The sequence below is a fragment of the Sorex fumeus genome, unplaced genomic scaffold, assembly GCF_029834395.1.
Source record: "Sorex fumeus unplaced genomic scaffold, SorFum_2.1 ptg000020l, whole genome shotgun sequence".
Lineage (NCBI taxonomy): Eukaryota > Metazoa > Chordata > Mammalia > Eulipotyphla > Soricidae > Sorex > Sorex fumeus.
The window spans coordinates 6,295,609-6,311,207 of NW_026606077.1; the positions used below are offsets into that span (position 1 = coordinate 6,295,609).

General features: G+C 50.5%; 1 protein-coding gene across 2 annotated transcripts in view; it reads left to right on the forward strand.

Moving 5' to 3' along the window:
* Positions 1-15,599, forward strand: part of SGPL1 (sphingosine-1-phosphate lyase 1) — a 65,090-nt gene that overhangs the window by 26,357 nt on the left and 23,134 nt on the right. The window contains exons 3-5 of one of the 2 annotated variants that reach the window (XM_056113417.1): positions 1,766-1,931; positions 8,507-8,574; positions 14,265-14,412. In XM_056113417.1, coding sequence (XP_055969392.1) covers positions 1,766-1,931; positions 8,507-8,574; positions 14,265-14,412 — 382 coding nt within the window. The remainder of the gene's footprint in view (positions 1-1,765; positions 1,932-8,506; positions 8,575-14,264; positions 14,413-15,599) is intronic. The other variant, XM_056113418.1, reaches the window with a different exon arrangement.

A 15,599-nucleotide genomic window follows, 5' to 3' on the forward strand; every position in this document is an offset into this window, starting at 1 on the left:
CAGAGACAGGGTGGGATGGGGGGGATGGGGGGTGGGAGGGATACTGGGATCCGTGGTGGTGGGAAATGGGCACCGGTGGAGGGATGGGTATTTGATCATTGTATAATTGAAACCCAAGCACAAAAATGTGTAAGTCTGCAACTGTACCTCATGATGTCTCACTATTTAAAAATTTTTTAATAAAAAAAAAAAGATGCTCCCCCTGGCTTTCGAAAGTCTTTTTAGTCAAATAAGGACCCTGAATAGAACGGGTGCCCGAGAACAGATGAATGGGTAAAGAAACTCTGCTACATGTACACAATGGAGTACTACACAGTCACCAGGAAAAATGTAGTCATGAAATTTGCTTATAAATGGGTGGACATGGAGAGTGTCATGCTGAGTGAAATGAGTCAGAAGGAGAGGGACAAGTATAGAATGACTTCATTCATTTGTGGAATATTAAAAATAATATACAATATGAGACTAATATCCAAGGCCAGGGAAAATGGGCCAGAAAGACTGGTCAGCGGTTGGGTGGGAGCTTGCCATAGTGTGTTGGGAGACAAAAGGCATTTAGGATAGAGCCGTTACCAGTATCACAATAACAGTTGGAAAAGATCATTCTGGACAAGAACTGAGTGTTGAAAGTAGGTAAAGGGATATACCTGATAATCTTTCAGTACCTAAATCACAAACCACAATGCCCAAAAGGAAAGAGAGAGAGAGAAAGAGAGAGACAGAGAGAAGAGAGACAGAAGATAAAAGTGCCTGCCTGCCACAGAGGAGGTGAGGGATGATGGGAGGGAACCTGGGGACATTTTGCTGGGAAATGTACACTGATGGAGGGATGGGTGTTGGAACACGGTAAGACTGACACCCCACCATGACAGCTTTATAACTGTGTATCTCACAGTGATTCGTTTAAAAAAAAAAAAAAGACCACACTGCCTATGTGTCAAGACTGCCTGTTTTTGTACAGTCTAGGAGCTAAAGATGGTATTTTGCACGTTTTTATTTGTTTCAGGAATTTTTTGCGATCTGTGAAACTCAATGCAATTCAGCTTTCAGCATATGCAGGAACGCATGCTGGAACGTTTGGCCTGTCTGTCTGCCCCAGCTGCGACTGTGTTTGTGCCAAGCTAGCGGAGTTGAGTCTGTAACAGACTGTTTGGCCTGCTTAACTTAAAATATTTCCTCTCTGGCCCTTCATGGAAACAGTTTGTTGATCTTCAGAGGATGGAAAACATTCAAATTAAGTAGAGAAAGGAAAGACATTCATGTTGAGAATATTATTTCAGAGAGTGGGACCCAGAACACTGCAGTGGTTCGGAAGTTTTAGGATCGAGGGGCTGGAGTGATAGCACAGCAGATAGGGCATTTGCCTTGCGCGCGGCCGACCTGGGTTCGATTCCCATGTGGTCCCCTGGGCATTGCCAGGAGTAATACCTGAGTGCATGAGCCAGGAGTAACCCCTGTTCATCGCCGGGTGTGACCCAAAAAGCAAAAAAAAAAAAAGTTTTAGGATCAAATGATGATCTAACTTAACCTTTGTTTTACAGAGTAAGTAGTAGATCAGAAATCTTGTCAAAGTCCACGTGTCAGAGATGGCACACACTGGAGCGACTGGGGCAAAGCTGTATGAGGCGTTTAGTGATGATAAGATACGTCCAGGGATGGGTGACACGGTGAATGGCCTTGGTCCTTGAAGAATGACACTTGGGAAGAAACTAGGAACAGATTCCATTTCTCCTCTGAATATCTATTTCCCGCCTTGTATTTCTAGAAGACCTTCGAGCCCTACTTTGAGATTCTGGAGGTCTATTCCACAAAGGCCAAGGACTATGTCAATGGGCATTGCACCAAGTACGAGCCCTGGGAGCTGATTGCCTGGAGTGTCACGTGGACCCTGCTGGTCGTGTGGCTCTATGGGTTTGTCTTCCAGCCTGAGAGTAAGTACTTTGGCCCTCGGGAAGCGCGTGGCGGGACTTCCCCGGGCGAGTGTGCCTTACAGATGGGATTACTTTTTCTATCTTTTGGTTTGGTTTGACTTGTAAATATGTTCATTGGGATGAGGAAGCAGGGGTGGGGGAGGGAGCGATAGCTCAGCTGGTCGGGCATTTGCCTTGCATGCGGCCAACCCAGGTTCGATCCCCAGCATCCCTATGGTCCCCCGTGCACCATCAGGAGTAACTCCTGAGTGCAAGAGTGAGGACTAACATCTTCCTGAGAACTGCTGGGTGTGGCCGCAAAACAAAACAAAAAACAAAACTATCCGTTTAATGGAAGTGGGGCTTTGTCTTCCGACCCGCACAGTCATCCCTGTGTGTGACTGCTTCCACGGAGTTTTGGGGACTTGCCACATACAGAAACACTTCTCAGAAGCCGGTCATTGTGAAGGTTCACAGCCATCACACCGGCTTCCACACTTTCAGTTCCGAGTTCTTCCCTAGAACCTAACCGTATCACATAGACTTCCCAAGGCAGGAGTGATTCCTCTCATTCTCAGTGATTATTTTCAGTAACGATCCCATGAAATTGGAAGAACACGCAGGACAGGTCCCTCTGGAGGCCTTCTCGATGTTGGGTCCTATCCCAGGCTGCTCAGGAGATCTCTGTACAAGTCCCCTGGGATCTCTGTCCTCTTGGATAGATCCAGCTGTTATCAGGGGACAGTGAACTTTGACAGCACGTTGTTGATGTGTGCGCTGTTTGGACAGTGACTCAGAGAGGCCAATTGGGAGAAGTCCGTTCATGATCAGTTTGTGAATTTCCCTTTTCTAACATTTAAGTTTTCTTCTTCGGCCCCTATTTAGGTGCCTGTATTATTTCTGCATTGACATCATTTCTTTAGGTTAAGAAGAAATTACTGATTATTTGCGATTTTATACATGTAGTTTCATAAAGTATAATACGCATTGCACACAAAATACAATTTCTGTTTTGCAACATGCAATTTGAGTTTGTCTGTTTTGCAGTGCTGGTGATTAGACCCAGGACTTCGCATGCCAATTTTTCTTCCCCCCTCCCCCCCCCCCCCCACACACACACTCAGCTGTGCTCAGAGCTTCCTCTTTGCTCCGCACAGGGTCACTTCTGGTGGTCCTTGAAAGACCATAGGAGGTGTCAGAGATCGAATCCAGATTGGGCATGTGCAGAGCAAGCATCTTACCACCGTACTATCTCTCTGCCCCTCCTCACATGCTGTCTTAAGTCAGAGATACAATTGTCTTTTCTCCAGAGATGGAAGATAATTTTGGCAGAATGGCCAATTATTTCAGCACTTTGCTCCTTATGGGGGTTCTTATTCCCTCCATATCACCAAACAATCCAGGTTATTATTAGTATATTGCCCCAGAGGAGTCTAAAGTCTGAGCCAGCGAGAGATTGAGACTTGGAACTTGGAATCCCCTTGAGGGGAGCACACAGGGATGGGACCCAGGGAGGACACAGGGCTAGATAAGAAGGGCAGGTGACGGGAGGAAGGTCAGGGTCACGGCATCTCCACGTTGTCGCTCACGGACTTCTGCCAGCTCACATCCCGTCTCCGCGGGCCTGATTTTAACTCCGTGTCATAGTTCAGTACCCGAAATCAGATACTGTGTAGGAGAGAGAAGGCGATAAGCACCCGAGATCTCGGTGAGCACCTGGAGGAGTAGTGCCTTCAGTTCCCAGGTGAAGGGGACACAGCACCGCCCGCCGCACCGTTGGTTCATAAGAGAGTTGCGTGGCATCATCTGTGTGAAAGGGACATGAGCCCTGAAGAGTGTGCACTGTTGTTCTTCTGCTGGTGTGTCCCGTTTCATCACAGCCTGATCACCTCTCTGCCTCTTCAGGGTTTTTACTGCAGAGAGAATCTTTCTAGAATGTTCCCACATCATCATTGCATTTCTGGTTTCTTCATTTCTGATGCTATATTCAATTTTCTTCTTGTTTGAGGTACTTTAGTGGTTGGGTTTTTGTTTGTTTGTTTGTTTTTTGCTTTTTGGGTCACACCAGCAATGCTGCGGGGTTCTTCACTCAGGAATTACACCTCCTGGTGCTCGGGGGACCATATGGGATGTCAGGGATCGAACTTGGGTCAGCCACATGCAAAGCAAACACCCTACCCACTACACTTGGCCCCACTTTAGTGTTTTGTTGTTGTTTGTTTGTATTTTTGGCCACACCCGGCTGTGCTGAGGGCTTACACCTGATTCTGTCCTCAGGAATCAGTTGCCCCTGGCACGGCTTGGGGTACCATATGGGGTGCTGACAGTTAACCTGTGGTTGGCAGCCTGCAAGGCAAGCACCCTGCCTGCTGTACCATCTCTCCAGCCCCAGTGTTTAAGAAAAAAATTATTTTATCAAAGCACCATGATTTACAAAGTTATTTAGAATTTAGCTTCAAGCATACAGTGTTCCACCATCAGTGTCAGCTTCCCACTGCCAATGTCCCCAGGTTCCTCCCTCTGCCTCCTTAACAGACATTTTTGTCTGTTTTGGTTTGGTTTGGGGCCACACTGGCAGTGCTCAGGGCTTACTCCTGATTCCGCATTCAGGGATCACTCTTGGCCATGCTCAGGGGACCATGTTGGGTCCCGGGGATTAAACCTGACTTGGCTGTGTGCAAGACAGACCCACTCCCCTGTGAATTGTTGCTCTGGCCCCAACAGGCACGCTTTAAAGTTCGATTGTTGTAGTTTGGTCTCCTGCTTCTGTTGTTGTCTCTGTGGTTGATTTATTTATTTTGTGTGTTTTGGGGCTGGAGCGATAGCACAGCGGTAGGGCGTTTGCCTTGCACGCAGCCAACATGGCCGACCCGAGTTCGATTCCTCCGCCCCTCTCGGAGAGCCCGGCAAGCTACCGAGAGTGTCTCGCCCGCACGGCAGAGCCTGGCAAGCTCCCCGTGATGTATTCGATATGCCAGACGCAGTAACAACAAAGTCTCCAATGGAGATGTTACTGGGCCCGCTCGAGCAAATCGATGATCAACGGGAGGGCCTTTACTTTACTTTTACTGTTTTGGGTCCATACCTGCCAATGCCCGGGCGTTACTCCTGCCTCTGCACTCAGGAATCTGTACTGACCATGCCGGCGGAGCCCATACGGGATCCCAGGGAGCAAATCCGGCTCAGACGCACGCAAGTCAAGAGCCCTACTCACTGCGCTCTCTCTCCCACCCCTTGTGGTCTGGATATATCCATATGTCTCGCCTCTATACCACCAGTGTCCGAAGCCCTTGGCCCTAGTCCCTGTTACCTCCCGTCCTCCTCTTCTCCCCTCAGTGTTTTTTCTTCCCTGTTCCTTCCAGTTCTGTAATCTAGGGTCAGCAGGAAGCCGGTGCCTTCTGTGATACCGAGCATTCCTGTGTCCCGGTCCTCCGTATCCTGCGCGTCAGGGAGCTGTCTGAGCTGTCAGCTCTTTCTCCCCGGTGCCACTCTGTGGCTCGGCTTCCATCACACGAGGCTGCTACTTTTCCTTCCCTCCTGAGCACGTTACTGTGCTCACGGACACCAGCCTCAGTTTGCTGGGCTTTAGATAGCTTTCTCTCTCGTTGATTCATTCATCTACTAAGGAAGGAAGCGATCCTGATCTCACACACACACACACACACACACACTCACACACACACACACACACACCATGGAACACACATATAAACACCATGGAACACCATGGAACACACACATAAACACCATCACACACACACACACACACACACACACACACCATGGAACATACATATAAACACCATGGAACACACATACACCAACACCATGGAACACACACATAAACACCATCACACACACACACACACACACCATGGAACACACACATAAAGACCATCACACACACACACACACACACACACACACACACACACACAACGGGGACTGAACTCCCTGCCTCACGCGTGGAAAGCAAGCATTTTCCTGTTGAATCTAGTCCCAGTCCCTGAATCTTTAGCGCTTTAACATTGTTGAAAGTAGTCAAATAACAATCAGGTTAGATATCCAACTAGGCTCCAACGAGGCTCTGCTCAGTTGATAGTCTTTTATGGTCATATTTAAAACATAAACAGGAAAAATTGTTCGTGATTGGACAGTGTTGTGGGAAATAGGGCCTGCAGCAAGCTGTGGGTCTGCCGGAGAGTGTGGAGCACAGGAAGCCTGGACGCGCTTCAGAACTGAAGAGTGATGATAAACATGGGGGTTCCACCTCGTTGTCATCCTATTCAGCCTCTTTTTCAGTCGCCTGGTTTTGTTTTCGGCATTTCCATCAGCTCAGCTGTGGTGCTGGGCCGTCTCAGAGGCAGGAGTACAGTCTCAGCAAAGGCTCGTTCAAGAGGCAGAGTGTTGTGTTGAAGCTGCAGAAGGAGGGCCCGGCTGGTTCTGCTTGTAGAGAGCGAGCTGACGGCCGGGGAAGGGGGAATGTCCGCTCCTCAGAGGAAGGCACCTGGCTCTCTGCTCAGTTCATCGTGTCTCACATAACACCGTGCCTACCCTTCTCTGGGGAACACCTGGAAATTTCTGCATTTGAAACATCATGAGGACCTAGGGGTTTCAGGGTAGAAAAATGAAGGCTTCCATTAAATTTCTGCTCTGGCCTTGAGCAAATGATTGATGCTTTGATAATAGGTTGCTCTGGGTAGTGTCAGTGCCAGCCTTAAAATCAGTAAGACTTGAGGCCGGAGCAGTAGCACAGCGAATGGGGCGTTTACCTTGCACACGGCCAACCCAGGTTCAATCCCCATCATCCCATATGGTCCCCCGGGCACCGCCAGGAGTAATTCCTGAGTGCAAAGCCAGGAGTAACCCCTGAGCATTGCTGGGTGAGACCCCAAAAGCAAAAAAAAAATCAGTAAGATTTGACTGAATGCAGTAGAAGGTATAGCGGTTATGGTGATGCCGTGCACCTGTGATTACCAGAACAGAAGGGACTGTGGTGTGCGTGATTTTCCCCAAGCCTTTGTTACGTCCAGAAAATATTTCCAGGATGTGTGTTGACCAGGAGACTAGATAAATCTCCAGGCCTGGAGAACAGCGCATGGGTTAGTCATTTGTTTGGGGAGAGGGAAGAGAAATGTTGGACATCTGGAAACAGTGGGAGGGTGAAGAATTCTTGAGGCCATTGTTGTGTGATGAAATAATCCTGCTACCAGGAATCGATCCTGCAGATGGCGATTGTGTGTGTGTGTGTGTGTGTGTGTGTGTGTGTGTGTGTGTGTGCAGTGTGGCATTTCCTCTGAAGCTGACTGGCAGTGTTGTTTTGTAATAGCCGTGTTCTAGGAAGGGTAGGTTAAACAGATCATGAGATCATGGCACTCCCACGTGATGGGCTGCTGTGAAGGTGAGTGATGGGGCTGGGATGTAGCCCCATGTGGGAGAGCACCCGTGCAGGGCCCTCAATGATATCCCTGCCACCTGGTTCCCCAAAGATTACTGGTCACACTGGTGACCCCGAGCACCAAACCATCTGGCCGGCTCTGCCCAGCCAAACTCTAGGAGTCATGTTGCAGGTAAAACTATTATATCTTTCGTCTAATATTCCTAGACACTGTAGGAAAACAGTGTCTGGAACAGTGTCAGAATGTGCTGTTTTTGTGGATAAAAGGAGAGGCAATTAGCATATATATATGCTAAAAACTCTATGTATGTTTTTATTTTAGGACCTGGCAGTGCTGGAGGGACCATGTAGAACCAGGGATTGAATTTGGGGCATGTATTCCAGCCCCTTGAGCCACATCCCTGGCCTCAAGATTTTTTCTTTCTTCCTACTTAAATATGCGGAAAGGGATACTTGTAGACGTTAATAATAGAGTTTGCCTGAGGCTAGGATGAGGGGGTTGGAGGATGGATGAGGGTGAGAGATTTCACTGTGTCCTTGAACCACATAAATATATGACTTGTTCAAACGTCATTAAATTAAAACAGTTTTTATTTGTTTATTTATTTTTTTTTATTAGTGAAACACCATGAGGTACAGTTGTAGACTTACAAATTTTTGTGCTTGGGTTTCAGTTATACAATGATCGAGTACCCATCCCTCCACCAGTGCCCATTCTCTACCACCACTAATCCCAGCATCCCTCCCACCCCCAATCCCCCCACCCCCACCCTGCCTCTGTGGCAGGGCACTCCCTTTTGTCTCTCTCTCCTTTTGGGTGTTGTGGTTTGTAAAAGAGGCAATGGGTGACAATCAAAAACACTGCTTTTTATTTATTTATTTATTTTGCTTTTTGGGTCACACCTGGTGACGCCCAGGGGTTACTCCTGGCTCTGCACTCAGGAATCACCCCTGGCAGTGCTCAGGGGACCATATGGGATGCTGGGAATCGAACTCGGGTCGGCCGCGTGCAAGGCAAATGCCCTACCCGCTGTGCTATTGCTCCAGCCCAACACTGCTTTTTAAAGGGACGAAATTCTCCATTTGCATTCTGAAGGCGAGTAATGCGTAGAGGAGACGTGTCGAATCTGACACTGTGACTGGCACACCAGGTCCGTGGAAGTTCGATTGAATAACAGAACTGCTGATTTTCTTTCAGGTTTATGGTCACGGTTTAAAAAGAAATGTTTGCGGCTCTGCAGGAGGATGCCTATTATTGGCCGAAAGGTGAGTGGTGTCTGCCTCCCCTCCTCCATCACGGTGGGACACCTTTCTTCTTGGCCCAGGGCAGTGTCTGGGCACATGAGGTGGTAGGCACTGGAGAGTGGGCGAATGGTGGTGCACGTGCCTCACGGCTGAGGCCCCGTGTTCAGTCCCCGGCACCCACTGCTGGTCCTGAGCTCTGTAAGGGGGCAGAGCACAGAGTCATGAGGTTCGCACCTCCAGGCTGCACGGCCCCGGGGATGCCCCCTTTGAACACGAGAGCAGGCCCAAACAAGCAAACAGGAGCCCCTGCAGAGTACTGCTGGTGTTAGCCAGTGGTCACGGCCAGGGGTGCTGCTGAAGCTTTTGCAATGCACAGGAGAAGCCGTCCAGACAGAACCGGCTGGCTTCGAAGGTCAGGAGTGTTGAGGCTGTTGAATGTGGCTCCACCCTTTCTCCCATTTCCTTGACCAAAGGAGGGAGGAGACATCTGTCATGCGGAAACCCATGAGGAAGCCCCACCGAAGGGACAGACCGAGTGCCTTGGAGCAGTCTTCGACTGGACTAGATTTAGACAAGCCATCATTCATTCGTGTCAGCGCCTGTTTGCTAGTGCCTGGATCCTGAGCACATGAAACCCCCAGTAGATGCTGAGCCGAGGGATGTTTTTCGGCAATACACTTCTATGGCACGTCACTTTGTCCTGAGTCAGAGGAGGACTTAATCTAGTGTTGACCTTCCCGGGGCTGGGTATATTTGTGGCTTTAGATTTGGGCCTGGCAAAGGGACATGAGGACTTTGCAGCCGAATCGTATGTAAAAGCATTGGCCTGGCTCCTTGACAGACACCAGCAGGGGGTCAGATTCAGGCTGGCCTGTGGGCTCCAAGCTTAGAAATGTCGATAACAGACTCTTTCCTTGCCCTTTGTACCTGTCGCTCTGGCATATTCCTGCATCCTTCCCACCCCTACGTGCTGACAGTAAGTCACCTCTCCACCCCTCCCACTGGCTTCTTATCATTCTGGAAGATAAACAGGGCAGGAAGCCCTTGCAGAGGCTCCTGGAGCATCCTGGTCCTCTCCTCCTCTGAACTTTGCCCAGCTGTCTGCCTTCCAGCTATCTTTTACTTCTGCCTTTCATTTCCACCCCTTCCAGGCTAAGCCCCCAAAGGTACTAGCTTTGGCCAGAACTCTGTTCTCATATCTGCCCGTCTTCAGGTGCCTTTCCTGGGGAGGGTGGAGCACTGTGGTGGTGGGGAAGGGAATAAGAGCAGCAATTTGCTCTCCAAACTAGATTCATCCTTTTGAGTTAAGTCTGCTTTCGTCTTTCTAGTAAGCGGTACAGCAGAGGGGAGGAGCAAGGGATGGACTAAAATACCAAGGATGACAGTTCCTCCTTATTTCTTGATCCCCCCCCCCCCCCCTCCATGGCTCAAACCAAGCGGAGCTCAGCCCAGCCTCTGGGGACCCTGTCCCTGCAGTGCAAGATCTGCGGGCCTGCTGGTTCCGTTCCAGAGCCTGATAACTGGAGCTGGCCTGTGCTGTCCTGTGGTGCTGAGGGCCACCCAGACCATCTTTCCCCCCCGCCCCTTTGGGTCACACCTCACCATGTTCAGGCAGGGCTTACTCCTGGCTCTACACTCAGGAATTACTCCTGGCAGTGCTCTGGGGACCCTATGGGATGCCAGCGATTGAACCCGGGTTGGCTGCATGCAAGGCAAACGCCCTATCCACTGTGCTGTAGCTCCCGCCCCACCAGGGCCATCTATTTTTTTTTAATTTTTAAATTTTATTTTCATAAGGTTGTTCACAATAATTGATTACATTCAATATTTCAACACCAGTCCCATCACCATTACACCTTCCCACCACCATTATTTCGAAGTTTCCCACCACCACTCAAGCCTGACCCACAGGCAGATGCTAGATAATTTATTTTGTATTGCTTGTTATAAATAGTATAAAATGTCTGTAATGGTCTGTGTCACAATTCAAAAAATAAGCAAAAAAATGAAAAATGTATGAGATGTCATGTGGCCGCTTTTGTGGCTGCTCACTCCTGGAATTCTAAATATTTAAACAACTGGGGTCCAGAGCTATCCCTGCATCAAGCTGCTGGGTTCTGAGATTCATTGGTGAGTCTCTGGATCATGGCCCTTAATGTGCTAAATGATGCCCAGAGGCAATTTGTGGGTGACAGCCAGGACCCCCAGAAGGGCAGGAAGATGGGAAGGGACAGCCCAGTCTTGACCCCTTGAGGCCTGACCCCTTTCAGTCACTGGTCCCGCATACCTGGGTTTTAAGGGGATTTATTCTCTTGCATGGGGGGCCCAGGATGAGCCTGTGAAGATCAGCTGTGAAGGTGATGGCTATTGGGTTCTGGAGGCTTGTGGCTGCCGGGTTTCATCTGGGGCAGGCAGAGAGAGAGAAGACGCCTGCTCCCGTCCAAGAGGCCCCCATGAGGGCCATTGTGACAGTGCTCGCTCAGGGCCTCTCAAGGCCATGGCCCCACTGCTGAGGCCTGTGGTCCCAGGTTCAGACGTTTTTGTGCAGGCCATGTAGCACAAACATGTAGTTGCAGGGCTCTCCCCGGTCTTGGGACCTAGTCGGACGTTGATAAAAGAACAGTATTAAATGTTTGTTCAACATTGAAAGTTTATTTTGAAGGTCACTTTGAGGCCTGTGTGTATAGTGTGTTCCATTCATTGACTGCATTCTCCTTGTTAACGTTTACTGAGGGACTGGAGCGATAGTCCAGCAAGTAAGGTGCTTGCCTTATACACTGCTGACCTGGGTTGGGTCCCCAGCACCCCATGTAGCCCCCCGAGTCCTGCCAGGGGTGATGCCTGAGTTTGGAGCCGGAAGTCAGCCCTGAGCACTGTTGGGTGAGGCCTGAAAACCAGACATGTCTATCTGGCACCAATAGGCCGGGCACTCTGCTGAGTGCTGGGGCTTAGTGATGAGCACCACTAAATTCTCCCTGGGTAACATGAATGGGAAAGATGACATCAAATAAATATGTAAGGAGAACATTTTGAAATCAGTACTGTGAAGAAACAGAAGTTGGGTAATAGAGTAAAGATTCTGAGGCAAGAATTAGGGGGTGGAAAGTGTTGTGCTCTTGATACTGTTTCTGTAACAGCCCTCAGGTCTGTGGACGGAAACTCGGCAGTCATAGTGCTTAGCCGTTCCATTGTCCCCGCTCACGCAGCAAAGGTCTCTTGGTTTTGGAACCACACCCTGCCTTGCTTCGGATTTACTCCTGCCTCTGTCCCCAGGGGTCGATCCTAGTAGAATCCCGGGTGACAAAACGGGGTGCCAGGGATCAAACTTAGGATATACCCTACCCGCTGTACTATCTCTCAGAGCCCGAAGTGTAGTTCTTTATTTATAACTTGAAAAACACCTGCCCACAGCCTACCCACCACAGCCCAAGTGACCCTTCCTACATGCCACTGTTTGGTTGTTACAGAATGGGTTACAGGTGCTCCCTGTGGAAGGGCCATGTGCAAGGGGCACTCTTGGATTGTCGCATCCACAGCTAGAGGGAAGAAATCAGTGTGTAAGGCGGCATGCACAGAAGCTTGGCCTTGCAATGTTTTCGTTTGTTTGTTGGTTTGTTGCATTTAGGGTCACCCCTGATGGTTTGGCTCAGGGGTTTCTCCTGGCTCTGCACCCAGGAATTCCTGGCGGTGCTTGGGGGACCATATGGGATGCTGGGAAGCGAACCCAGGTCGGCCGCGTGCAAGGCAAACACCCTCCCCACTGCACCATCACTCTGGCCCCACCGTGGCCTTTTGTACTGCTGAAACGGTAGCACCAGAGCACACGCCGTTGTGGCACGTGCCACTCTGCCATCCTGCCATCCTTGAGCCTCTCATCACGAGTTGCTGGTTCCGTCCCCCGGCCTCTGCCCTTTTCCCTACCACAGCACTCTTTTATTTTTTCATTTTATGTCTCTACTGCTAAGGAGAAGCTTCATGAGACCCGGAGATTTTGCCCCTGGTGCCCCCTGGAATGAAATTTTCGCTCCCTCCATGTCAGCACCCACAGTGATACCTCACCTGAGCTGAGTGAGTGAGTGCAAGAAAATTGTCCCTCAGCTGGGGAAGGATGGAGAGAAGTGGCCAGAAGTGATCAGTTAGATAGCAGAAGGGGTGCTAGCGCCTCCCAGCACACTTAAGGATCAGAAGTGCTATGTGGGAAGAGAGTACAGTGGTTAGAATGCGCTCCCGGCACGCACCCCTGGGTTTGTGACCCCCGCACACGTGGTCTCCTGAGCTTTGTTGGGCATGGCCAGGAAGCCCCCAACACCGCCCGGTGGCCTCAGCACCCAGGGCCCGAGCAGCAGCCTCAGGATCCTGCAGGGAACCACTGACCCAGTTTACCGAGGAGGCCCAGAGGAACCCAGGACCCCCTCCTGGACTCTGTGTGGAGCCATCCCATCCCCAAACAAACAGACAAGCAGTGCTTTTGACTTTCTGAGGACATAAAATACAATTTTGGTTTTGTTCTGACTGGGACCCACCTTGGCACCTCACACCTACCAGGCAAGCACGCATCAGACGCCTTCTTCACTGCTGGGCTCCGTACCCAGCTCTCCCTGCCATCTTTCCAGAAACCCCCCAGTGTTACCTGCACGATTGTGGGGAGTCACTCGGCCTCGCAGAGACCTCCCGGTGCACAAGGACCAGAATCTCTAACCTGCTGACCACTCCCTTTCTGGCTGCAGTTCACGCTGTCTGTCTGTCCTTTGTTTCTTTAGCATACACAGTGTATTGGCAGGGCCGGCGCAAAGTCCAGGTACTGCCCTCAGAGAGGCGCTGATGCCAGCAAACACTGAACCGAGCCAAACAGTGGCTGAGCCAACCGGGCAGAGGAGACGGTGGGAGAGACTGTGCATCGTTGGCCTTCGGGGAGAAAGCAGATGGGCTGGAGTGATAGCACAGTGGGTAGGGCGCTAGCCTTGCATGCGGCTGACTCGGGTTCAGTCCCCAGCATCACATTTCCCCCAAGCATCGCCAGGAGCAGTTCCTAAGGACAGAGCCTGGAGTGAGCCCTGAGCATTGCCAAGTGTGGCCCCAAACAAAACACAAGCAGACAACCTGAGAGAAAGCAGACTTTCCAGAAGTCTCAGGCAGCCCGGGTCCACCCCAAGGGCCATCCCAGAGTCCACCCAAGGGGCCATCCCAGGGGCCATGCCAGGCTCCACCCCAGGGACCATCCCAGGGTCCATCCCAGGCTCCACCCCCAGGGACCACCCCAAGGACCACCCCAGGGTCCACCCCAGGGTCTGTCCCTGGCATCGCATGTTCCCCCAGGCACTGCTCCAGGAGTACCTTTTGGGTACTGCTGGGTGTGACCCCCAAAGAAGCAAACAACAATTAAGACTTCTGAGAAAAGGTTGCACCTGTCAGAAGACAGCTGAACTGTCAGAATGTCACATCTCTATTTCTGGGGGGGCGCGAGATTCCTCCTGGCAGATTTCAGGGGCCCGTACCGTCCCTGCAGCGCTCGGAGGCCATCGCCAGAGCTCTGTCTGGGAGTGCTCAGGGCCCCGTGGAGCCAGGGAAGGGGGCCTGCGCCTTGCGTATCTAAGGGGCAGACATCCTCGGCCCACCCTGTCTGAGGAACTGTCACCCTCACCGCCCAGCTCTGTTTCTGCTCTCTGCCGTCTTCTTGCCTGTCCTCACCTTGGTCCTTTTCACCTTCACAGATCCAGGAGAAGGTGAACAAGGCCAAGGATGACATTAACAAGAACATGTCCTTCCTGAAAGTGGACCAAGAGTACGTGAAGGCTCTCCCCGCGCAGGGCCTGAGCCCGACGGCCGTGCTGGAGAAACTCAAGGAGTACAGTTCCAAGGGTACGATGCACGCTTTGCGCGCACACTATCTCACCGGCTTCTCGGAACTTTGTCTAGGAACTCTTGGCAGTGCGAAGTGAGGACTTGGTGTGATCATGGTAGTATTTGCCTGACAGGATGCCTTTATGATACCTGGATATTATTAAGTGCTTAGTCAATGTCAATAGTAATTCTAACACAAATGCATATTGGTTACATATTAAGATGTCAAGAAAACATATTCTTAAAAGTAAGCGTTTTGGAGATTATCATGCCGAGTGAAATGAGTCAGGGAGAGGGACAGACTCCGAATAATCGGTCTCGTGTGGGGGATATAGAGAAATGCAGCCCCAGCGTAACTAAGGTCCAAAGGCAGCAGAAACAGCAGGAGAGAGAACTCGTCCTCAGGAGAAGCTTGAGCAGGGCCTGGGGAGGTCTGGGGGCTGGGAGGGGGGACATGTCAGGGAAGGGACCTTGACGACGCTCAGTGAAGGAAGAGGGAAGTGGTCACTGTGGACCGGGACTAGGGGCTGAAAGGAGGTACAGCGAGGTGCAGGAGACCCTCTCAGTAACCGTCTTGTAAAGCACAGAGCGTAAAGGGGGTGGGGGGGGGGGGGAGAAGGAGAAGAACAGTGTCTGCCATAGAGGCAGGCCGGGGGCCTGAGGCTAACCTGTGGCATCGATGGTGGGTAACGGACACCGGTAAAGGGATGGTGTCAGGTTGTATGCCTGAAACTCCATCATGAGGAACTTTGTAACTCATGTAATTCAATTTAAAAAAGGTCAGCGTTTCCATTTGGCATGATTTTAGTATTGTAGAAAATGTACGGATAGAATTCTGAGATTTTGCCAGCTTGGCCAGCTTCTCCCGATGTTCACATCTGAAATAAACTTGATGCCTTGGCCAAAACTGAAAAATTAATGTTGGTATAATCTTTTTAGCTGAATTATAAGTTTTTCTTCCTGTTTCACTAATTTTTTCACTAATGTCCCTTCCCCCGTCCCCTTCTAAGATCCAATCTAGGGTCACTGTCACCGTCACTGTCCTCCCGTTGTTCATCGATTTGCTCGAGTGGGCCCAGTAACGTCTCCATCGTGAGACTTGTTGTTACTGTGTTTGGCATAGCGAATATGTCATGGGTAGCTTGCTGGGCTCTCCGAGAGGGGTGCAGGAATCAAACCCGGGTCTGCCAGGCTAGGGTACTACA